The sequence below is a fragment of the Macaca nemestrina genome, chromosome 20 (genome assembly GCF_043159975.1).
Source record: "Macaca nemestrina isolate mMacNem1 chromosome 20, mMacNem.hap1, whole genome shotgun sequence".
Classification (NCBI taxonomy): domain Eukaryota; kingdom Metazoa; phylum Chordata; class Mammalia; order Primates; family Cercopithecidae; genus Macaca; species Macaca nemestrina.
In genome coordinates this window covers 66,537,706-66,562,913 of record NC_092144.1, presented here as the reverse complement: position 1 = coordinate 66,562,913, position 25,208 = coordinate 66,537,706, and the positions used below count along the sequence as shown (strand labels likewise).

Here is a 25,208-nt window from a genome sequence, read left to right as displayed (position 1 = left end):
CCAGATTTCTCACCCAACTGTCAGGGGTTTGAACCACAGTGACTCCATCTTGAATAGGGGCTGGGTAAAATGAGGCTGAGCCCTACTGGGCTGCATTCCCAGGAGTTTAAGGCATTCTCGGTCACAGGATGACAATAGGAGGTTGGCACAAGATACAGGTCACAAAGACCCTGCTGATAAAAAACAGGTTGCGGTAAAGCAGCTGCCAAAACCCACCGAAACCAAGACGGCGATTAAAGTGACCTCTGGGGGTCCTCACTGCTCATTATATACTAATTATAACGCATTAGTAGGCTAAGAGACGTGTCTACCAGCACCGTGACGGTTTACAAATGTCATGGCAACATCAGGAAGTTCCCCTACATGGCCTAAAAAAGAGAAGCACCCTCAGCTCCAGGAGGTCTCCACTCCTTCCCTGGAAAACTCATAAATAATCCACCCTTTGTTTATCATATAATCAGGAAATAACTGTAAGTAGCCTCGGTCCAGCAGCCCTTGCTGCTGCTCTGCCTATGCAGTAGCCGTTCTTTTAGTCCTTTACTTTCTTAATAAACTTGCTCTCCCTTTATGGACTTGCCTCAAATTCTTCCTTGCACGAGGTTCGAAAACCCTCTCTGGGGGTCTTGATCGGGACCCCTTTCCAGTGACAAAACCACCACCTCTCCCCCGTCCCCAGGCTTCAGGCCCTGCTCTTGATGGCTGCCTCTGCCCCCGACGCCACCCTTTCTCTTTCTCATCCATCTCCCACATGAGTGCCCGCAGGATCTTTCTAGCACCAGATCTGACCGTGTCGCTTTCTTACTTCAAACCTCATGTGGTGCACGAGTGTTTCTTTCGCCTATGTAACATTTTTCCTTTGTATTTTTATTTTAAAAATATTACATTCAGAGCCGGGCGCGGTGGCTCAAGCCTGTAATCCTAGCACTTTGGGAGGCCGAGACGGGCGGATCACGAGGTCAGGAGATCGAGACCATCCTGGCTAACACGGTGAAACCCCGTCTCTACTAAAAATACAAAAAACTAGCCGGGCGAGGTGGCGGGCGCCTGTAGTCCCAGCTACACGGGAGGCTGAGGCAGGAGAATGGCGTAAACCCGGGAGGCAGAGCTTGCAGTGAGCTGAGATCCGGCCACTGCACTCCAGCCCGGGCGACAGAGCGAGACTCCGTCTCAACAAAAAAAAAAAAAAAAAAAAAAAATTACATTCAGAAAATCTCAGTTTTTTTTTTTTTTTTTTTTTTTTTTTTTTTTTTTTTTTACGGGTAAACCTGTCTGTCTAAACAGGTTTCCAATCAAAAAATAATTACCAGTGCACAGGCAAATACAAATCGAAAGAAAAAAATTAATTCTTCCTGTTGAAAATTCAGGAAGCGATTCCTCCTTGTCCCCTTTGCTTAGAGCATTTACTTTAGAAAACTTTTTGCCATCGCAAGTCTCTCTCTCTTCAACATTTATGCTAATCTTTTTCGAAGCTAAGGAAGCCTGCGGCCGGCATTATGACCCAGGAAGGTGTTTTTAAGGACCTGGAAACCATCCCTTGGAAATATAAACATCGAGGAAGATAGCACCCAGTTCTCCCCAGCTTCTTGTTGGGAGGGGATGGAGCCTAACTTTGGTGGGCACCTCACTCCAAGTAGCAAATCGACCTCCTGTGATATTTTAGAAGTTTAGCTGGGCGCAGTGGCTTATGCCTGTAATCCCGGCACTTTGGGAGGCCAACGCAGGCAGATCACAAGGCCAGGAGATCGAGACCATCTTGGCTAACACGATGAAACCCCATCTCTACTAAAAATACAAAAAAAATTAGCCGGGTGTGGTGGCGGGCGCCTGTAGTCCCAGCTACTCGGGAGGCTGAGGCAGGAGAATGGTGTGAACCTGGGAGGCGGAGCTTGCAGTGAGCCAAGATCGCACCCCTGCACTCCAGCCTGGTGAAAGAGTGAGACTCCGTCTCAAAAAAAATAAAAATAAAAAAGAAGTTTATTTTTCCGTTAGATTAAGCCAATGAACACAGATGGCTATCCCAATAACCAAGTGAATTTAGGGTGAACCATGTACAGCAAATAGCGTTATCAAGTCCTCTTACTTGAGAACTGGCTGTTGTGTATCTTGAGAGCAGGTGTGTAATAAGTTGTATCTGCTTGACTATATAAAGGGTGATTTTTTTTTTCTGTCTTTGCACTCTCTTCGCATATCACGTTCTGGTTTAATGCTTACAGGCTAATAAAACTATTTTCTTTCTCTTCTACCTGGGTAGAGAAGATCTCTGGGTTTGGAGGATATTTTGTTTTTAATTATATTTCACCAACACCAGCATATCCCAAGCCTCTCAGATATACCCTCCCAATCAAAGGTACACAATCACATCTATCAAAAATGAGGCTCACCTTTCTTTCTTCGCAATCCTTTGGTCTATTATTTCCTTTCTCTTGCCTGGCTAGGACTTGCACTGCATAGAACATTCAGTCTGGTGTGAAATGCAAGTGGCGATAGCAAGAATATCTCATCTGTGATCTCAGAGGGAACGTGTTCTATACCCTCAGCCCTCTGTGTCGCTGGACTCCACATCTGAGGACCCAGCCAACAACTGGTCAAAAATACTTTTTAAAATCCCAATAAAAATAGCAATACAGCAGGCTGGGCGCGGTGGCTCACGCCTGTAATCCCAGCACTTTGGGAGGCCGAGGCGGGCAGATCACAAGGTCGGGAGATCAAGGTCATCCTGGCTAACATGGTGAAACCCCATCTCTACTAAAAATGCAAAAAATTAGCCGGGCGTGGTGGTGGCGGCGCCTGTAGTCCCAGCTACTCGGGAGGCTGAGGCAGGAGAATGGCGGGAACCCGAGAGGCGGAGCTTGCAGTGAGCCGAGATTGTGCCACTGCACTCCAGCCTGGGCAACAGAGCAAGACTCCTCAAAAAAAAAAAAAAAAGCAATACAACAATGAAAACAATACAAAAATGTAACAGTATAATAACTATTTAAGGAGCATTTACATTGTATTACAAGTAATCTAGAGATGATCTAAAGTGTGCAGGAGGCTGAGCATAGGTTAAATGCAAGCGCTCTGCTATTTTATATCACAGACTTGAGCATCAAGGAATTTTGCTATCTGCGGGGAGGTCCTGGACCCAACCCCTGAGGATAGTGAAGGACAACTGTATTTTACCTTAAACAGGTTGTTCCTTGTAAGTTTTTGGAGGCTATTCCTTATTATTTTAAGATGTTCCGGCCGGGCGCGGTGGCTCAAGCCTGTAATCCCAGCACTTTGGGAGGCCGAGGCGGGTGGATCGCGAGGTCAGGAGATCGAGACTATCCTGGCTAACATGGTGAAACCCGTCTCTACTAAAAATACAAAAAAAACTAGCCGGGCGTGGTGGCGGGCACCTGTAGTCTCAGCTACTTGGGAGGCTGAGGCGGGAGAATGGCGTGAACCCGGGAGGCAGAGCTTGCAGTGAGCCGAGATCACGCCACTGCACTCCAGCCTGGAAGACACAGCGAGACTCCGTCTCAAAAAAAAAAAAAAAAGATGTTCCCTTCTACTCGTAGCTAGCTGAGATTTTTTTTTTTTTTTTTTTTTTTTAATCATGAATAAGGCCGGGCATGGTGGCTTACGTCTGTAATTCCAGCACTTTGGGAATCTGAGGCAGGAGGCTCACATGAGCCCAGGAATTTGAGACCAACCTGAGCAACATAGGGAGACCCCAACTCTACAGAAAATTTAATAAATAAGCTGGGGGTGGTGTCGCGTGCCTGTGGTCCCAGCTACTCAAGAGACTGTAGAGGGGAGGATCACTTGAGCCCAGGAGTTTAGGGTTGTAGTGAGCCGTGATCATGCCACTGCACTCCAGCCTAGGCCACAAAGCTAGACCCTGTCTCAAAAAACATCATGTAAGCTGTAAAATCTTACCATCTTCTTTTTCTGTATCTACTGAAATGATAATGTGCTTGTTTTCCTTTATGGTAATAAGGTGGGAATGGGAATGCCATATATTGGTTTTTACCTATTAAACCATTGTTGCGTTGTTGGAATGCAGTGAATTTGGTCATGATTCTTTAAAACATATTGCCAAATTGGACTTGCTAATATTTAGGATTTTGCATCTATATTTATGGGAAAGACTGGCTTGAAATTTTCGTTTTTCCTATTTGTCAGATCTTTTATCAAGGTTATTCTGTCCTAAAAACGAGTTGGGAAATGACTGTTTTTAATTTTCTGGAAGATTTCCTGTAAAATCAGTGTGATTTCTTCCTTTTAATTTGCTCTTAAAGCTATCTTGATCCTGGAAGACCTTTTTTGTGTATGGTGAGGCTATTTAATTACAGATGGCATTTCTTTAATAGATAAAGGATTATTCCAATTTTTTTTTTTGAGATGGAGTCTTGCCCTGTTGCCAGTCTGGAGTGCAGTGGCACGATCTCGGCTCCCTGCAACCTCCGCCGTCCAGGTTCAAGTGATTCTCCTGCCTCAGCCTCCCGAGTAACTGGGACTACAGGCGCCCGCCACCAGGCCTGGCTAATTTTTTTATACTTTTAGTAAAGACAGGATTTCACCAGACAGGGTTTCACCATGTTGGGCAGGATGGTCTCGATCTCCTGACCTCATGATCTGCCTGCCTCAGCCTCCCAAAGTGCCGGGATTACAGGCGTGAGCCACCACGCCCAGCCCAGATTTTTTATATCATTTCATTTGTTTTTGGTAATTTGTGTTTGTGTTTTTTTGGGATTTTGTCCATTTTATCTAAATTTTCAATTTTATTGGCATAAAGTTTCTCCAATGGTCACCTTATTGTTATTTTGTTACCTGCAAGATCTGCTGTGATGCTCTCTTCTTCCTTCCAAATATTGGCAGTTTGTTTCTCCTCTATTTTTTCTTATCAGTAATGCTAGAGGATTAGTGTTGTTCGGGCGTGTTTTTTTTTTTTTTTGGAGGCACAATCACGGCTCACTGCAGCCTCCACCTCCCCAGCTCAAATAATCCTCCCGCCTCAGCCTCCCAGGTAGCTGGGACCACAGGTGCTGCCACCATGCCCGGCTCTACCTACTTTAAAGCGCTCATCTCCACCATCTGGATCACTTGGTGGCTTGCCGCTATTTTCTGGTTTTCCTTCCCTTGGTTTTCCGGCCCTCAGTCCTGTCACCCAGGACTTAACCTGGTAATTTCCAGGTGGGGGAAGAGAGGACTCACAGTCCACAGAAGCAGTAGCTGGGATAAAAATATCTCCCAGTCACATCTCAGTGTGTTGAGTCTCCTTGATGCCCATGGGCAGCGTAAAAGGGGCAGGTGGCTGGCAGACTTTGGATGCCCTTCAGGAAGGCAGCCTCTTAGGTACCAAAGCCCCTGGCCTTGATTACCTGAAATCTTCTAAGGCTCTATCACATATCACAGCCCAGACAGAAGGGACACACTGTCCTATAGATGAGGAACCGTACGACCCCATGCACTTACCTTCATCCTTGCAGTCACTTGTTTCTTCTAAAAATGAAGAGGAGGAGGAGAAAAAGGAGGAGGAAGAGGAAAGGAAGAAAGGGAGGGAGGGAGGAAGAGAAAGAGGAGGAGAAAAGAAAGGAAAAGAAAAGAAACCATCAGGTGAATTATGAAGTGGATGGAGACCAAACTCTAAATAGCACTTCCAGGTGCCTCGAATGAGGAGAGAAGAGAATCAAGTTAGTCTCCTTGTGTCCCTGGATCCCAGGGACTCTCCTGCCTCAGGGCCTTTGCATATACTGTTCTCTCTTCCTGGAATGCCTTTCCTCCAGTTATCTCTGGCTCACCTACCCTTCTTCTTCAAGCCTTTGCTCAAATGTCATGTTCCCTGATCGCCCTTTAAAAACTTTTTTTTTTTTTTTTTTCTGAGACAGAATTTTGGTCTTGTCTCCCAGGCCAGAGTGCAATGGCATGGTCTCGGCTCACTGCAACATCTGCTTCCCAGGTTCAAGCAATTCTCCTGCCTCAACCTCCCGAGTAGCTGGGATTACAGGTGCACACCACCACGCCCAGCTAATTTTTTCTATTTTTACAAAATTCGTTTCAAAATAATTGTTTGTATTTTAGTAGAGACGGAGTTTCACCATGTTGGCCAGGCTGGTCTCGAACTTCTGACCTCAGGTGATCCACCCGCCTCAGCCTCCCAAAGTGCTGGGATTACAGGCATGAGCCACCACGCCTGGCCAAAAAACTTAACTTTCCCGCACTGCATTTCCATCTCCATTACTCTATTGTCTCCATAGGACACAATAGCATCCAGCAGACCCGTAACTACTGCTCTTTGTTTTTCTCCTCTGATTGGAATACACGTTCCACTTGGTCACAGACTTCTATCTGTTTTATCGTCTGCTGCATCTCTAACACCTAGAATACGATTTCGTACAGGTGAGCTAACATCGGTTAATGTCTGTTGGACAAATAAAAACAGATTAAACATTTATGATGCAGATGATGATGGGGATGAAGAGTGTAAAGTCTGATGATATTTAAGTCCCCCCTGCCCCCGCTGCCACCATAGAAAAAGCCACTACCGGCTGGGCGTGGTGGCTCAAGCCTGTAATCCCAGCACTTTGGGAGGCCGAGGCGGGTGGATCACGAGGTCAGGAGATCGAGACTATCCTGGCTAACATGGTGAAACCCCGTCTCTACGAAAAATACAAAAAACTAGCCGGGCGTGGTGGCGGGCGCCTGTAGTCTCAGCTACTTGGGAGGCTGAGGCGGGAGAATGGCGTGAACCCGGGAGGCGGAGCTTGCAGTGAGCTGAGATCACGCCACTGCACTCCAGCCTGGGAGACACAGCGAGACTCCGTCTCAAAACAAAAAAAAAAAAGAAAAAGAAAAAGCCACTACCTCTATATTTCTGTGCACAGGAGTGGACATAAAATAGCACAGTCACCAGACTTACCATGCAGTACTTGGAGGCTCAGCAAGCCTAAGAAAGATAGGGGCATACAACGTGAGTCAAAAGGGATAGCATGATAAATACTTCCAGACCAGCAGGTGCAGCAGGCTCTCCCCAAGCCACTCCTCCTCCAAGAAGCCCTGCTGGATTGCCTGCATGATCCCCTTCACACTGTCCCCAGTGCCACCTCCCTCCCGTGCCACACGGATTCCTGTTGTAATTTCACTGCCTGTTACTTGTCCATCTCCCCACCTCCCTTAGACTGTGAGTTGATGTGAGGCTATGAGCTCATCAGATCTATCTTTCAGCTTTTCCACCACCCTGCCCAGCCCTAAAAAGCATTCTTCCCAGACCAGCTTCCCACAGAGTCCCAGGCAAGCATGGAGTGAGGTGTTACCTAGGATCTCTGATGTCCATCCAGAAGGAGATGGGGTCCAGAAGGCAAGACAGGTCAGGGGAGCAGACAGGCCCAGAGTGTGGAGTTCCAAGGAGCCATGGAAGAGGAGGCCACATGTAGGGAAAGATCACAACATCAGAAGACAGAGCGATGGGAACGCAGGAGAGCAGAGCCCTGGGTGGGTCGTGCTGAGCAGTCAGGACACGGAGCGGTGAACAGGGCAGACAGTCAGAGGCTGCATGATGTGGGTTGGGGGGGCGTGCGGTGACTTGCAGGATTTGCACAGCAGCAAAGTGAGGCTGGGAAGGAAGCTGCCCCGCCATTCCCAGCTCTTCCGTTTGTTTTTGTTTTGTTTTGTTTGTTTGTTTTTCAGACGGAGTCTCACTCTGTTGCCCAGGCCGGAGTGCAGTGGCACAATCTCAGCTCACTGCAACCTCCGCCTCCCGGGTTCAGGCGATTCTCCTGCCTCAGCCTCCCGAGTAGCTGGGACCACAGGTGCCCGCAACCACACCCAGCTAATTTTTGTATTTTTAGTAGAGACAGAAGTTTCACCACGTTGGCCAGGCTGGTCTAGAACTCCTGGCCTCAGGTGATCCGCCTGCCTCGGCCTCCCAAAGCGCTGGGATTACAGGCGTGAGCCACCGCGCCGGGCCTTTTTTCCGTATATTTTGTGTCGCTCTAATGTAGGCACCTACATACTTATCCAGGGGTGGCACATTCCATCCCGCCACCCGTTGTTGTTTTCTGAACTTTTTTTAAAATAACAACTTATGTAAATTCATATAATTTACATAACTTACGATTCACCCATCAAGTGTACAAGATAGTATTTCTTAGTCCATTCACAAAGCTGTGCATCCATCACCATAATCAATTTTAGAACATTTTCATCACCCAAAAAAGAAACCATGTGCCCGTTGGCCACTGCCTCCAAACCCAGTGCCCCTGAGCAGTCACTCTCCATCTCTCTGGGCTCATCCCCCGCTCTCCTGTGGCTCTAGGCAACCGCTAAACTGCTTTCCCTGTCTGTGGAAATTGCCTGCTGTGGACATTTCATAGGGATAGAGTCATACATACCCTGTGTACTTTGGGTCTAGCTTCTTTCACTGAGCACTGTGTTTTCAAGGCTCATTTATGTTGTATCCTGTGTCAGCACTTCCTTTGTGGCTGAATAACATTCCATTGTACGAATAGACACATTTTATTTACCCATGCATCGGTGGGTGGACATCCTGACACCTGCTTTTGTAGATAAAGTTTTATTGGAACAGAGCCATGCCCATTCACAATGTGCTATCTACTGCTTTTGTAAATAAAGTTTTATTGGAACACAGCCATGCCCATTCACTGTGTGTTGTCTGTGGCTGCTTTCAGGCCACAAAGGCAGCATTGAGTAAGTGAGTGGCAGCAGAGACCACCTGGCCCTCAGAGCCTAAGATAGTTACTATTTGGTGCTTTACAGAAAAAAGAAAAAAAAAATTGCCGATTGATCCCTGCTTTATATCATTGAATTCTCAAACAAGCAGAAAATCTTATCTCCATCAATCAGGTAGGAAGACAGAATCTAAGGGAGTTTGGGTAAGTTACACCTACATTATAGGTGATGGGAGGAGAGTTCCCACCCAGGCCCGTTTGCCTTAAAACTCAGGCTGTCTCCACTGAACCACTTGCATCCTGGGTTAATGTGAGGGTCTGAGAGAAAGAACCCACGTGAATCGCCCAGCACAGAGCTTGGCACCAGGTGGGCCCTTAGGCAGGTGTTTGGGATTTTCTTGCTGGGTTTGGGTTTTGCTTGTTCCTGGAGCAGGGCTGGGTCTGCCTTCAGTTTGCGAGGTGCTGTCAGTGCAGCATGAGGACGGAGGCTGGAGAAGGGCCCGGGAAAAGGGGCCAAAGGAGCAGGGCAGAGGGGCCTCCTGCAGACGTGGGAGTGTTCAGAACAAATGTAAATGAGGTGGTCCTCACAGCCCCTTGCTGAGTTTTTATCCCGTGCCAGACATTCTATTCAGCGGGCGTTTCTCAACCTCCAGACGAGTGACATTTGGGGCTGGGTAGTTTGTTTGTTGTGGGGGTGGGGCGTCCTGTGCATTGTAGGATGTTTAGCAACATCTCGAGACTCCCCCCATTACATACCATTAGCCTCCCCACCACCTCTCTGAGTTCTGACAACCAAAAATATCTCTAGGCATTGCCAGGTATCCCCTGAGGGGCAAAATCTCCCCAGTTGGGAATCATCCTGCCAAGTGCACGATCCTGTTTACTCCTCACAACCGTACGAGGCTGGAACTGTTATGTGCATTGTACAGACCGGAGGGCTAAGCCTCTCGGGGTGAGGGTCCGAAGCCCACAGAACTAGAAGGTGGTGCCATCAGGACCGGCGCCCACAGTGCACACTCTCTGCCAGTTCCTCTTTCCCTTTCTTAGCATAATTTTATGTTCCTTACAATATATACACCATACAATTATAATGATAATACTTCCAGTGTAGGGATGAGGCAGGGACCTCGTTAGTCTGAGCCATTTTCAACACTTTCGCGTTTGCATTGTTTAATAGCACCGTTTGGGGATCCAGACTGGGCTTATGTTCTCTGCACCTGACTGGCTGTGTGACCACGAGCAAGCGACTCCCCCTTTCTTACCACAGTGTTCTCAGTTGTAAAACAAGGATGATGACTTGGGGACTATCATGAGTCAAGCACTTACAGCCATGCCTGGTACCCAGAACGTGCTCGTGAGCTGCAGGATACCATTTTTCAATTTGTTTTTTCATATCAGGATGTCTTGGGTTTCATTGAGGCTCAAGCTGCGTAGAAGTGGGGTTTGGAGGTGGGTGCGGGGCATGGACAGGATAGTGTCTCAGAACTGGGGTTCAGATGGCTTTGAATGTGGACCAAAAGAGTGTGTCCTCAGCCAAAAGGTAGAATCAACCCAAAAGTCTATCAGTGGATGACTGGATTAAAAAATGCAGTCTATCCATGCAATGGAGTATTACTCAGCCATGAAAGGGAGTGAAGCACTGTCACAGGCCACCATGTGGCTGAACCTTGAGGACACTGTGCTGAGTGATGAAACCAGACACCAAGGACCACACCATGTATGAGTCCACTTCAATGAGGTACCTAGAATCCTCAAACATGCAAGGACAGAAGGTGAAATGGTGGTTGCCAGGGCTGAGGTCAGAGGGAGAATGGGGAGTGACTGTTTAATGGGTATTTATTTTGGTGGGGCAGTGATTATAAAGTTCTGGAGTCAGTGGCGATGGTTGCACACCATTGTGAGTGCACCAAGTGCCACCAAATCGCACACTTCAAAGTGGTTAAGGTGGGTGCAGTGGCTCATGCCTGTAATCCCAATGCTTTGGGAAGCTGAGGTAGGAGGATTGCTTGAGTCCAGGAGTTGAAGACCAGCCTGGGCAACAAAGCAAAACAAAAAAGTAAAAAAAGAAAAAAGTAAAACAAAGTAAAAACAAACAAAAACAAAACAAAAACAATTAGCTAGGCGTGGTGACGCACATCTGTAGTCCCAGCTCCTCAGTAGGCTAAAGAAGAAGGATTGCTTGAGCCCAGGAGGTCTGCACCACTGCACTCCAGCCTGGACAACAGGGCAAGATCCTGTCTCTAAAAAATGAAAACAGATTACAATGGTAAATTTCATGTTTTGTGTATTTTACTACCGTTTCAAGACTGTTTTAAAAATGTGTGTTACCCACATGCGGCAAACAGTGCCTTTTTCAGGGAACAGCGTGATGAAATGGTCAGAGATGTTCTTGGGGAAACTGAGTCTGAGCCACACAGCAGTGGGAGGCAGCACAGCACCGTGGTTAAACTGCTGAGTCACGCAGCCCAGGATCCATAACCCGCCGTCACTGCTGGGCTGCCCAGCCTTGACCTAGTTACCTAACGTTTGTCCCTCAGTCATGTGCAGATGAGTAATACTTGCCTTGTGAAGAAGTTGCGGGGAATAACTACACATAACACTTTGAAAAGTGCTGCTCTGGTGCCTCGCACCTGGCACCTAGAAAGCTCTTTGTAAATTTTCCTCACTGTTGTCACCATCATCATCATGGCATTACGTGAATGCCTGATTTGAGGAGGGATTGGTTGCCATGAGACACCTCATCTGTTTGAAGGTGATGGTAGTATAGCTATTTTTTCCCAGTCCTTGAGTTTAAAAAAAAAAAAAGAGGCTGGGCGCGGTGGCTCACGCCTGTAATCCCAGCACTTTGGGAGGCCGAGGCGGGCGGATCACGAGGTCAGGAGACCGAGACCACGGTGAAACCCCGTCTCTATTAAAAATACAAAAAATTAGCCGGGCGCGGTGGCGGGCGCCTGTAGTCCCAGCTACTCAGGAGGCTGAGGCAGGAGAATGGCGTAAACCCAGGAGGCGGAGCTTGCAGTGAGCCGAGATCGTGCCACTGCACTCCAGCCTGGGCGACAGAGCGAGACTCCGTCTCTAAATAAATAAATAAATAAATAATAAAAAATAAAAAAAAAAAAGAAAGATGGTCAAAAGCTGAGAGATGATCCATGGCTAAGAGTGGACCTCCCTTGGCAGAGACGAGAGCGGGAGCAAAACAGAAGGGGTCAAATGTGAAACAAGACTCTTACGTTTCAGTACTGTTGAGATGCGATGCCAGGAGCAGAAGATCCAGTGGGCATTGTTGGGCAGCAGTGGAGGCACCGAGAGGAGAGGAAAAGAAAGGAGTTAGTGATGCCTCCTTCCTCGCTCCTCCCACCCTGTGGTTCTCAGAACAGACCTTCCCGAAAAAGAGAAATAAAGTGTCTTCCAGATTCAATGGGACAGGCTGGGGCCCAGGATGGGTGACTCGAGATGCTTCTTTGAGACTTTACTCCTTTAGAGACGCATTAATCCAGGTGGACAGAAGCCCCAGGTATTCCATTTCCATGGGGATTCGTCTTCCAGAGATTAGGAAGAAACTAGAGCATCCCTTTGAGCCTCCAGGGTTCTCTCTCATTTCTCCCCCCGAGGGTCAGGAGGGAGAGAGCCTGAGGAAGGAGCGAGGTGCCCCTCTTCGGTTCTCTTCTCAATGGCCCTCCCAACAAATACATACAACTCAATGCTTTCTTGTCTTCTGGGGCAGTGGTCCTGTGAGCTTGGGGACGTGATATGCCAAGGGCTCACATACTCAGTCCTGCATGTAGCCCAGATCCACCGCACCCCGGACACCCGCGCGGCTCTCCACACCATCTGGGGCTTGCAGCCCACCCCGAAACCCCTTCAGAGAGGGGGGCGCAGATGGAGGGGCCCTCTCAACTTGTGTTCTGCCTTGAGAAGAACTATCCAAAGATTCCCTTCTTTTCCTTGTTGTCTCTTCTTCCCAGCATCTGAAAACTTCCAAGTGACCCATAGGAAAGGAAAAATAACTTACTTTTCACTGGAGGAAGTAGCAGAACCAGCATTCAGGGAGTCAGGATGGAGAAGAGCGAGCAAGAGAATAGAATCAGCAGTACAGGACATTCAATTATTCCTCCATTCAAAATTGTAAAAATATTTTAAACTGTTTACATATTTATATTTAATAGAGAAGGGAAGCTAGCTTACAAGAGACAATTACTAAAGTTTAGGAATTGTACAAAGCAGCCGTCAGACCCTTAGCCTCCTGAAGTCAGGCATGGTCAGAGTATTTACACGGTGGGAAGTGGCCGTCACTACAAACCAGGGCCCCCTTTCCCACTCTCCCCTTGCAGAGGTAGTTGTTAGACATTTACCAGCACAATATAGCTTAGATTCTTTGGCAGAATCTGTTCTGATGATGCTCCTGATGCCAGGCCAATGGCTAAACACTGGGGCCTGGACCTACCCTTCCCCGGCATTTTCTTTTTTCTTTTTTTTTCTTTTTTTGAGATAGAGTCTCTCTCTGTCGCCCAGGCTGGTGTGCAGTGGCGCAATCTCGGCTCACTGCAAGCTCCGCCTCCCGGGTTCACGCCATTCTCCTGCCTCAGCCTCCCCAGTAGCTGGGACTACAGGCGCCCACCACCACGCCTGACTAATTTTTTGTATTTTTCGTAGAGACGGGGTTTCACCATGTTAGCCAGGATCGTCTCGATCTCCTGACCTCGTGATCCGCCCGCCTCGGCCTCCCAAAGTGCTGGGATTACAGGCGTGAGCCACAGCTCCCGGCCACTCCGCATTTTCTTAAAGGAGTTTGAAGGCTCAGCAGGGATTATGAGAATCTAATTTCAGAGACAAAAACTGTCACAGTACTTACTTTCTTCTTCTGTCCTGTCTGGAGGCGAGAATGTAGGCAGCCCAGGTTGCAATGGAGGAGCAGAGCAGAGAGAAATCAGCATTAAGACATGGGTCCAGACACCAGCGACCAGACTGAGTATCCCTGACCAGTCAGAGGAGGGCAGAGGTGGAAATGCTACTGGAGACGGGGTAACCCAACTCACTCATTTTACGGGTAAAGACACAGACTCAAGCACTCAGTCAAGCCTTCTAACAAATGTTTACGAGGCATCTCCTGTGTGCTGGGCATCACGCAAGGTATGGAGGGTGCAGTGGAAAGCAAGGCAGATGCTCAGGGTGCTCACAGACTAGTCAGAGAGAAGCAGGAGCAAAGGCATCAAAAGTGGGGTTTGGGTGGGACGAGTGTTCTGGGTAGACCTGCTGGGTTCCGTGGGAACCTCTAAGGGGGCGATGGTTGCTGACCTTGCGGGGACACCAGGGGAGGCGTCTTGAGGGAAGTGATGTTGTGTCTGAGACCTGGAAGATGAGCAGGGGTTAGCTGGGTGAAGAAATGTGGAAGAGGAGGGAGGAAAGCGTCGCAGACAGAGGGAACAATGTGGGCATCTTCCTGGGCGGGATGGGGCCTGCAGTGGCAGGGGGCTTGAAGGAGCCCACCTCAGGGGCATGATGGTAGGTGATCATGGCACGAGACGTGGCTGGAGGGTATCTGGAGCTCAGTAACGCTGAGCCCTGTGGGTCAACCGAAGGGCCTCAGCCTTCATCCTAAGAACAGCAGACACCATGGACCCATTTGGGCCCGTGCTGCGATCTTGGCTCTGCCACACCAGCCTCGTGACCATCAGCAACTCACTCCATCTCCTTGTGCCTCCGTCTCCTCATCAGAAAAGTGGAATCATAAATAAGAGACTCACCCTCCTGGTTTGCCCAGAACCAAAGGGGTTCCCAGGATGCGAGAGTTTCAGAGCTAACACTGGAAGTGTCCTCGGATGAGCTGGTCGCTTTTGTGGCATTTACATCTCTCAGGGGGTTATAAGGAGGAAAAGAATCCAGGCAAAGCAATACTTGGAAAGTCATTGGCTGATTTAAGGTGCTGAATGAATCTACTGTTAGGAGCCACCTTGCCTCTGATGCTCTGCCTGCTTCTGGACCTCAGTTTCCCCAGCTGTTTAGTGACTCAGATGATTTCCAGCCCCGTGAGTCTGTGACTCCCGCCACATCCGCCTCGACTCCCCGCCGCCATTATACCTGTCAGTGGCTACATTCGATTGGTGCTTGGTTTCGTGGCAGGCACTTCGCATATGCAGTAAGAACATTTTGTGTTTTATAAGGTCCGGCTGCATTCCAAGGAGGAAGCTTCTGGTGCACAGAGGGCTGATATTTATGGGGTGGATGGATTTGGGAGGACGGGAGTGAGGGAGAACTGAATTATTGAGCTTGTTAAAAGGAGACTGTGCAGCTCTGCAGGCGATGTGGGAGGGAGGAGAGGCGGGAAGAGAAGAAAAGGAGAGGTGAGCAGAGTTGGTAAGATGAGGAACCATGTGCTTGAGGCTGGCCTGGTCCTGACACTGTCATCTTCATCAAAACCCAGTCATTATAGGTTTCTGTAAGATTTTTCCCACAGCACGTTTCTTGGGGGAACCCATGGAGGAGAGTTCTACTTCCAGGTTGATGGGAAAACAGAGAAAGTGCATGGTTGTTTAGCCACCTAAGAAGGACAGAACTCAGAAACCGTCATCACAGGAGTAACAGACACCACAAGGAAGACTTTGGGCTCCAGAATCCATGGAATGGTGGGGGTGGGAGGGAGTCAAATCCACTTTCGCCGGCTCCCTAATATCTGAGTGTTTCTGACACGTTATCATCATCCCACAACCACACTGTGCAGTGCAGGCTGCGAATCCTGGTGGACCAGAAAGAAAACAGACTTGTCCTGGGGGGCGTGTGCTGGTAAATAGTGGAGCCAGGTGGAAATTCCAGATAGGGATGTATTGGGAAGCCCCGCTAGCATCCGCCCTGCCGGGCATCTCCAGCCGTGAGAGGTGAGCGCTTGGTGATGCCGAGCAGATCTCAGGCGGACACAGGAATTCAGCATGAACTCCTTGGGTGCCACATGGTGAGAACGTTTTTCTCCCTTTAATTCTCTTTCAACCAGAGAGAAATTCTCAAAATGGCACTAACTCATCTTTAACTCATAACACTTGCTAGTCTTTTTTTTTTTAATATTTTTTAAATTTTTATGTATTTATTTATTTATTTTGAGGCAGAGTCTGGCTCTGTCGCCCAGGCTGGAGTGCAGTGGCGCGATCTCGGCTCACTGCAACCTCCACCTCCCGGGTTCACACCATTCTTCTGCCTCAGCCTCCCGAGGAGCTGGGACTACAGGCACCGCCACCTCGCCCGGCTAATTTTTAGTATTTTTAGTAGAGACGGGGTTTCACCGTGTTAGCCAGGATGGTCTCGATCTCCTGACCTCGTGATCCGCCCGCTGCCCACCTTGGCCTCCCAAAGTGCTGGGGTGACAGGCGTGAGCCACCGCGCCCGGCCGCCAGTCTTTATTTCCACTGAACAGCGAGAACAACCTTCGCACAAAGAGCCTTGGCAGAAAAACAGTGTCTAGTTATAATTTAATCACGTTTTGTTTTCGCCATATTTATCTTCATGGTTGTCTCCTCCTTACGACGAGTGGTAACACTGGCTGACCACTGAAGCGGCCTCAAGGGTCCTTTTCAAGTTTATTTACTTAAGGAAAAAGCTTTGCGTCCATTTAAAGAATGATAGATATGGGGGTTCTGGCCGTGCATAGATGCAGCTAGAACTCCTGTTGGGGTTCAGTCCATCTGTGAAAAAAAATATGTGGGGGGCAATTTTTTTTTGGCCACCACATTATCAAAAATAAAAAGTCAAGGCCGGGCGCAGTGACTCACGCCTGGAATCCCAGCACTTTGGGAGGCCGAGGCAGGCGGATCACAAGGTCAGGAGTCCGAGACCAGCCTGACCAACATGGTGAAATCCCATCCTTACTAATAATACAAAAATTAACCGGGTGTGGTGGCGGTTGATTCTAGTCCCAGCTACTCAGGAGGCTGAGGTAGGAGAATGGCTTGAACCCAGGAGGCAGAGGTTGCAGTGAGCCGAGATCGCACCGCTGCACTCCAGCCTGGGCAGCAGAGCGAGGCTCCGTCTCTAAATAAATAAGTAAATAGTTAGATAATATCCCATGCTGCTGAAGGTGTGGGGAAACAAACAGCCCTACAGGTTGTATATGAGGGTGCAAATTTGTTGAACATCTGTCCAGATTTAACAGGCAGATACCCTTTGACCCAGCCATTTCCCTTTTAGGAACTTAACAGATAGGAATTTGCAAAAGTAAAAAAAGCAATGATTGGATAAGGATTTCCATTATAGCGCTGTTTATAATAACATCAAAACAAAATAAAACAAAACTGGGCCGGGCGCAGTGGCTCACGCCTGTCATCCCAGCACTTTGGGAGGCTGAGGCGGGCAGATCATAAGGTCAGGAGTTCGAGACCAGCCTGGCCGACACGGTGAAACCCTGTCTCTACTAAAATTACAATACTACTACTAATAATAATAATTTAAAAATTAAAACAAAACTGGAATCAAAATATGTTAGGAATCCCAGTCAACAGGGTGAAAGGAAACTAAAAACTAAAAACATATATATTAGGAAAAAAGTAAATGTCTATGAACAAGAGGGTCATTAAATTATGGGAGTATACATGAAGCATTTTTCAGATATTTGAAAGAGGTAAAGTTATATCACTAAAACACATAATACTTTTAACTTGAAGAGTTAAGGATGTATGTACATGTGTGTGACTATTTCTTGGGAGAATACACGTGAGTCTAGACATCGTGTTTGCTTCTAGAGGGCAGAGCTGGGAATGTGGTGAAGAGAATGATTTTGACACTCATTTTATGTTCCCTCACTATTTTCCCATGTGCCTATGCTATTTCTAAAACTTAAAAAACACCACAGCGTCATAATTATTAGGCAAAATTCTACTTGTAACCTTATATAATAATAAAGATTTTCATTACGTCAAAGCTCAAACAAAACACGGGCTTGGATAATACCTGGAGGGTTCTTTAAGACTCTACATAAGGCCGGGCGCGGTGGCTCAAGCCTGTAATCCCAGCACTTTGGGAGGCCGAGGCGGGTGGATCACGAGGTCAGGAGATCGAGACTATCCTGGCTAACACGGTGAAACCCCGTCTCTACTAAAAATACAAAAAACTAGCCGGGCGTGGTGGCGGGCGCCTGTAGTCTCAGCTACTTGGGAGGCTGAGGCAGGAGAATGGCGTGAACCCGGGAGGCGGAGCTTGCAGTGAGCCGAGATCACGCCACTGCACTCCAGCCTGGGAGACACAGCAAGACTCCGTCTCAAAAAAAAAAAAAAAAAAAAAAAGACTCTACATAAAAGCGTAAATGACTCAATAAGTCTGCGTGACCTTGCAGACAAGAGAAAAGAAAGACCAGCTTCAAAAGATAGAATCCTGACACTTACCGTCCGGTGACAGCCTGCTCATCAGACCTGAGGAGGAAGACATAGAGCATGATGTGCAAATGCAACAGAAAGGAATATTTCTCATTAATGGATTTCCCCGAGTTCAACAAATGTAACAAACTCTTCTTCAGGAAGTGTGGCTATACTACCTCAGTCCTGATGCCTCATTATTCCCACTTAATCCCCATTCCTCCCTCTATCAGTCACAGCAAGGCCAGGCGCAGTGGCTCAGGCCTGTAATTCTAGCACTTTGGGGGCTGAGGCGGGTGGATCACCTGAGGTCAGGAGCTCAAGACCATCCTGGCCAACATGACGAAACCCCATCTCTACTAAAAATACAAAAATTAGCCAGGCGTGGTGGCGGGCGCCTGTAAGTAATCCCAGCTACTCGGGAGGCTGAGGTGGGAGAATGGCGGAACCCGGGAGCAGAGGCTCTGCAGTCACCCAAGATTGCACCACTGCATTTCAGCCTGAGTGACAGAGTGAGACTCCGTCTCAAAAGAAAAAAAAAAAGACAGCAAGCATCACTCGTCTCTAATCTAATTTCTGTTTACTTGTCTCTGTTTCCCACCAGACTCTGAGTTTATAAAGAGTGATCATATCAGATCCACCTCTGGGCTCCCATCGCCCAAGCATGAGTCCAGGCACAGACTAGATACTCAGAAATCCTTGCTCAAAATTTCCCACCGGAGTGCACAGTCCAGGGGCATTGGGAAGTGGCAAAGTGTTTACCTACGATCCCTGATGGTAGCCCATCCAGGAAGAGTCAGTGTGGTGGCCAAGGTTACGTGCGTGGTCCAGAATGTTGTCCCCAAGAGGTCACAAAGATGAAGCCATAATCAGAAAACCAAAAACAAGGTCAGATGCTGGGGGCTGGGAACAGATTGGGAAGTAGAATCCACAAGGGATCATGCGTGGTAAGCAGTTAGGGACTAAGACTCAGAACGCTGTGAGCTTATTGAAGACCCCAGTGCATTTGATGCAGGGAAGAGCGTCCAAAGTAGGAAAAGAGGTTGGGACAACAATCATGAACCATTCTTCATTCATGCTAGGAGCGGAAGAAAAGATGATCCTTTATTGTCTCTAGAAAGAGGAGCCAAGCTCTGTCCTTCTGTTTACCCCACACCAGCCCTCTGAGATCAGATATTGTCCCCATGTTGCTGGCGAGGACAGGTGAACCTCCAAGGAATTACGTGATTTGCAGAGACCTGTGCAACTGGCGAGTGAAAAAGCAGGAACTCAGACTCAGATCTCTCTGACTCCTTCTAGAAGTCTCCATTTCCTCATCTACAAAACGGGAACGTTAACTGGGGTGAGGCTTCCTACCTATTGAAGAATCCCACTAGGTTTGCTAGTGGAAAGTGCTATATTTATGGAGCTCACAACACCTTTCTCAGTGTCACTGAAATTCATCTGGTAGTTAATGCCTAACGTTGTTGGGAATATTGATGTGGGCATTGAATGGTTGATATCCAGGCTATGCATTTTACTAAGTGGGTGGCCGTGGGATGATCAATGAACTCTCTGTGCTCTTTAAAATGGAGATATTGGCCCGGTGCGGTGGCTCAAGCCTGTAATCCCAGCACTTTGGGAGGCCGAGACGGGCGGATCACGAGGTCAGGAGATCGAGACCATCCTGGCTAACACAGTGAAACCCCGTCTCTACTAAAAAAATACAAAAAATTAGCCGGGCGAGGTGGCGGGCGCCTGTAGTCCCAGCTACTCGGGAGACTGAGGCAGGAGAATGGCGTGAACCCAGGAGGCGGAGCTTGCAGTGAGCTGAGATCACGCCACTGCACTCCAGCCTGGGCGACAGAGCGAGACTCTGCCTCAAAAAAAAAAAAAAAAAAAATTAAAAAAAATAAAATAAAATAAAATAAAAAGGAGATATTATTTCCCGTTCGGAGCTATGTCAATAAAGAAGGAAGATAATGCAGACTGAGTACTTAGTCTAGCTCCTGGCTCAAAGCAACATTTAGTAAAGTTAGAAATAGTAATATGAGGTAAGTAGTCATAATGATGATGCTAATAGTATTGGATTCATACATAAGGGTGTGCACATGTGTGTGTGGTGGGGGCAGAGACATGGACTCAGAAAGAGGTGGTGAAGTCTGGATTTCTTGAGTTGAAAATGTTTTGCAACCATAACTTCATTTAACCTTGCAAAGTAGGCATAGAGAGGTGAAGTGACTTCTCTAAGATTGCCCCACCTAAGAAGGAGCAGAATTAGGCTCCACATGCAAAGCTGCCTAACGTGGGCCTTGTACCCTTTCTGCGAGTCATCGTCTCACTTCCTGACCTAGCCTTCTGCCCCTAAATCTTGCAAACTCAGTGACAAAGCCATGGTCTCATTCCACCTAACTTGTTCCAGATTGCTATCTCTAGGAATTATTAAATAGGCAGCAATGATGGTGGCTTTTACTACCTGACCTCAGAAAGCAAAAGTATCAGTCATTGTGTCTAACCAAATATTATTATCGACGTCAGGTAGACCTGAATTGAGCTCTCAGACCTAATAGCTTTCCTTGAGCCATGTGTGGACCTTCCTGAAGCTTGGACCATGAAAGAGTGCCCAATTTCTGGCAACTGACTTTGGCAGGGAGAGTAGTGAAAGGGTTTGTTGTTGTTCATCAAAGGAGAATTCCACACTTGGTTTCACTAGTTCCTCTATTAGAGGCTAAGCTGTGAACAGACCAGAGAAGAAACATCAGCCGAAGTTCAGCAGCAATGATCCCTTTTGGACAAAGGCAGACAGAACCCAAAGGGAAAGAGAAGGAATGAGAAGCTTACCTTTCAGCACTGTTGGCATGCAAGCAGCAGGAAGGGCAGGACCGATGGCAGCCCGTGGGAACCATGTTGCCAATGCAGGTTCAGAGAGAATGTGAAAGGAATTAAGTCATCCTTGGTACCTCATTGCACCCCATAGGTCCTGAGATAGGTTAGGGAACCAGAGTGGGGAGCTGCAATTCATTCTAAGTGCATTGGACCCCTTTGGAGGCACATTTACCCTGAAGTCAGAAACTTCAGGATTACCAGTGGCCTGGGGGAATCCAGACCCTCCCTTCTCCACCTGAATTTCTAGCATAAGGAGGGCCTCCATAACAACCAAGTGTAATCTCTAGTTCTCAGCCGGAGACTGGATGTTAATTCTGGGAAAGGAAGACGTCTTACCCACCCCGCACCATATTTTTCTCATCTAAAACCCACCAATGAATACACACAGTCTAACCCAGGTGTGCGTTCTAGAGCAAAGGCTCCTAGATTGTGGTAGGTCATTGATCCTACTGAAAATCGGACCAAAGCTATTTCCCAGAACACCACACAGGTGTTCTCTTTCTCTTTCTCTCTGACAGCACACCCAGTTTTAGACCCGATGGTAGAGGCTTGTCGGCTTCCTCGAAGTCCATCCAGTTGTACCCTTCCTACCCCCTGCAGTCTGAAGGTTCTGGGTGAAGAGGTCATGTTTGAATTGAGAGCCTCTGAATGTGCCCCCGGTTGAATGTGATAGTCAGCAGTTTTGCCTGTCTCTTTCATTCGCTTCCTTCTCTAGGTTGAAGGGCTCCCCATTTATGTAGGGAGAAGGGGATATGACTTACAGTTGACTGGAAGGGGCAGCAGAGCCAGGAGCCAGTGAATCAACATGGAAAATGCAAGGAAGAGAGTAGAATTAATATTAACATAACCCATCTCTGTTAATTTTTACATGCATTTCTTTATTCCTTCATGGAACATTTATTTGCCTGTTGTTATATGGAGTGCGATCTGTATATGGGACACTATTTTTATGTAGTTTGTCACATCCATTTGACAAAGATCAGTACAGCGGTAGCATTGCAGTGGCACGAGTGTTGGAAACCCTTTAACTTTGCAGTTTCAGAAATTGATCATATATATATATTTACATAAACACATAAATGTGTATGTGTACGTATGCACACACACCATGGACCCTTGAACAATGCAGGTTTGAACTACACGGTTACACTTATACTTATCCACTTAGATGTGGATTTTCTTCTGCCTCTGCCACCCGAGACAGAAAGACCAACCCCTCCCCTTCCTCCTCCTGCTCAGCCTACTCATTGTGAAGATGACAAGGATGAAGACCTTGACAGTGACCCACTTCCCCTTAATGAAGGGTAAACATATTTTCTCTTAATAACATTTTCTTTTCTCTAACATAGTATATATACTATGCTAGAATCAGCATAGTAATATATGTAACATACAAAATATGTGTTAATCTACTGTTTATGTTGTTGGTAAGTCTTCTGGTCAAAAGTAGGCTATTCGTAGTTAAGTTTTGGGGAAGTCAAAAGTGATATGTGAATTTTCAACTGCACTGGAGGTTGGTGTCCCTAACTCTCACTTTGTTCAAGGGTCAAGTGTGCATGTGTAAAGGTTTGAGTGTCCCCCAAATAGCAGGTGTTGGAAACTTAATCCCAAATGCAATAGTGTTGAGAGGTGGGGCCTACTGGGAAGTATTTAGGTCACAAGCGCTCAACTTTCATGAATAGATTAATGCTGTTTATAAAAGGGCTTGAAGCTTTAAGCTCTCTGTCTCTGTTTCTGTCTCTCTCTCTCTCTCTGTCCTTCCATCATAGGATGACACAACAAGAAGGCTCTCACAAGATGCCAACCCCTCAATCTTGGACTTCCCAGCCTCCAGAAACATGAGCCAATAAATTTCTATTCATTATAAATTTTCCAGTCTCAGGTATTCTGTTATGGCAGCCCAAAACAGACTAAGACAGTAGTTATATCTGGATGATAAATATATATCTATATGTAGATATAATTCTACACATTTCCATGTATAATCCTACAGATATAAATATATAGATCTATACTGATATATATCCTATATGTCTAATTTAATGTAAGCTGAATTTTTCTTTGAAGCATTGTTTAAAAGAGCAAACTGCTGAAAACAACCTGAGTGGCCATTAGTATGTGACTGGTCAAACAAATTGTGGACTTCCATACAAGGAATATTATTCAGCCAAAAACGTATAAATAGGAGGTTGAGGATGCTCCTTATGAAATGACACAGAGTCATCTTCAGGAAGTATTATTAGCTGAAAAAAGTAAGGTGCATAGAGAACAGTGTGTATAATACGCTGTCTGTTTTGTAAAAATAGAAACAAGAAGACTGAATATATAAATACACATTTGTTTCTACTTGAATAAAATATCTCTGGAAGGATCTGGAAGAAATAGTTAATATCAGATTCTTTTGGGGAAGAGAAATGAGTGAAAAGGTTGGGAAGGAATTTTTTCTGGTATAACCTTGAGAACTTCTTGAATTCTGAACCCCGGAAATCTTGTTTTAAATGAAAATAACATGATGTCTTAAATTGAATATTTAATTAGTAATTTAAATGTAATTAAAGTGTATGTAAATACTATTTTAATTGTTCATGGAAATGTTAATAAAATAGTAACATAACCAAAACATTTTAATTAAAACAGCATAATGTTTTAAATTGAAACAAAAACTGTGGATCATGAGATGTTTGCATTTGTTTAGGCTTAGAAGGTTCAGCTTTTGAAGACAGGAAGGAACTAGCATAGGCTAGCTTTTTAGGTATAAAAAACCCCAAATCTTCTCTGCAGGCAGTTGAGCTCACCGGGTCTAGTGTGGGGATTAAATATTTTTCAAGTTTCCCACGTGATTCTCGTGACGATGGTCCAGTGTGAGGGTCCAGAGCTTTGGAAATCTCAGATCCCATATGGGACGCTTACTCTTTTGAAAATTAAATTGCATGACATATTTTAAATTCTCAGTAAATGCTAAATGCTTAATTAATATTGGTTCCTTTTATCTCCTTTCAATCTGAAATAATAACATTAACTTAAGTTTTCACAGTGCGTTCCATTCTGCAGGCCTCTTTCCATTTATTTAGTCCTACTGAGCACTAGGAATCTTGCTAGGCTACAGGAATAAACAGATGAGTAAAGTACAGTCCCTGCCCTCTAGGAACTTACAGTCTTGCATTCTAGTAGGGGTGGAAAATAAAGAGATCTTTTTCCCTTCCGTGTGACTTGGAGCAGAAATTCTCAAAGTATCATCCAAAGACCACTTGGCGGGGGTGGGAGGTGGTCCCTGAGACCCTTTCAGGGGATGTGATGGTTGATCTGGGGTGTCAGCTTGACTAAGGTACCCATATAGCAGTAAGACATATTTATTCTCATTGCTTCGGTAGGCACTGAGTCCATCCATCTTCTGCTGAAAGGGAAGCCTGAGTGGTTTGGCGTTTGATTAGAATGTTTGGGCTGCCCCAGGTGTGTCTGTGAAGCTGTTTCTGGAGGATATTGGTGTGTGAGTTGGAAGACTAGGTGGGGAAGATCCACCCTCACGGTGGGTGAGCACCATCCAATTGGATGGAGGCCCAGCTGAAGCCAAGAGGTGGAGTAAGGGTCAATTCTTGCTCTCCCTTCTGCAGCTGGGACGCCCTTCTCCTGGCCTTGGATGTCAGAACTCCAGGTACTCCAGCTTTTGGGATTCTAGGACTTGAACCAGCAGTCCTCTGAGCTCCCAGGCCATTGGCCTCAGACTAAGAGTTAGTTAGAACCATCCATCAACTTCCTTGGTTCTGAGGCCCTCAGACTTGGACTGAGCCACACTACTGGCTCTCCTGGTTCTCCAGCTTGCAGACCCCACAACAGAGTGAGCTAATTCCCCTAACAAATTCATTCTCAAATATCTCTATCAATATATCTCTATATCTATATCTATATGTATCTATATGTATATCTTCATGGTTCTGTCTCTCTGGAGAACTCTGCCTAAAACTGCTCTGCGTGATCCTCCCTTTTCCAACTCCTTATCTGTGTGAGATTAGATTTTCATTTGCTTCAACCAAAATAGCACATTGTGGCTGGGCGGGGCGGCTCACACTTGTAGTCCCAGCATTTTGGGAGGCCGAGTTGGGTAGATCACCTGACGTCAGGAGTTCAAAACCAGCCTGGCCAACATGGTGAAACCTTGTCTCTCCTAAATATACAAAAATTAGCCAGGCATGGTGGCGTGCACCTGTAATCCCAGCTACTTGGGAGGCTGAGGCAAGATAATTGCTTGAACCCGGGAGGCAGATGTTGCAGTGAGCCAAGACCGTGCCACTGCACTCCACCCTGGGCAACAGAGCAAAACTATGTCTCAAAAATAAATACATAAAACTAAAAAGAAAAA

The 25,208-nt window shown here is 46.7% G+C and overlaps 2 protein-coding genes across 22 annotated transcripts in view; one reads left to right on the top strand and one right to left on the bottom strand.

The window, feature by feature from the left end:
* Positions 1-25,208, top strand: part of LOC105488131 (zinc finger and SCAN domain-containing protein 5A) — a 94,723-nt gene that overhangs the window by 12,408 nt on the left and 57,107 nt on the right. The gene's annotated exons all lie outside the window — the stretch shown is intronic.
* The window catches only part of LOC105488197 (epididymal protein 13), a 38,830-nt gene that overhangs the window by 7,949 nt on the left and 5,673 nt on the right, over positions 1-25,208 (bottom strand). Inside the window, exons 2-3 of the mRNA XM_071087881.1 lie at positions 13,950-14,003; positions 5,443-5,469 (exon numbers count right to left, since the gene is read on the bottom strand). Coding sequence (XP_070943982.1) covers positions 5,443-5,469; positions 13,950-14,003 — 81 coding nt within the window. The remainder of the gene's footprint in view (positions 1-5,442; positions 5,470-13,949; positions 14,004-25,208) is intronic.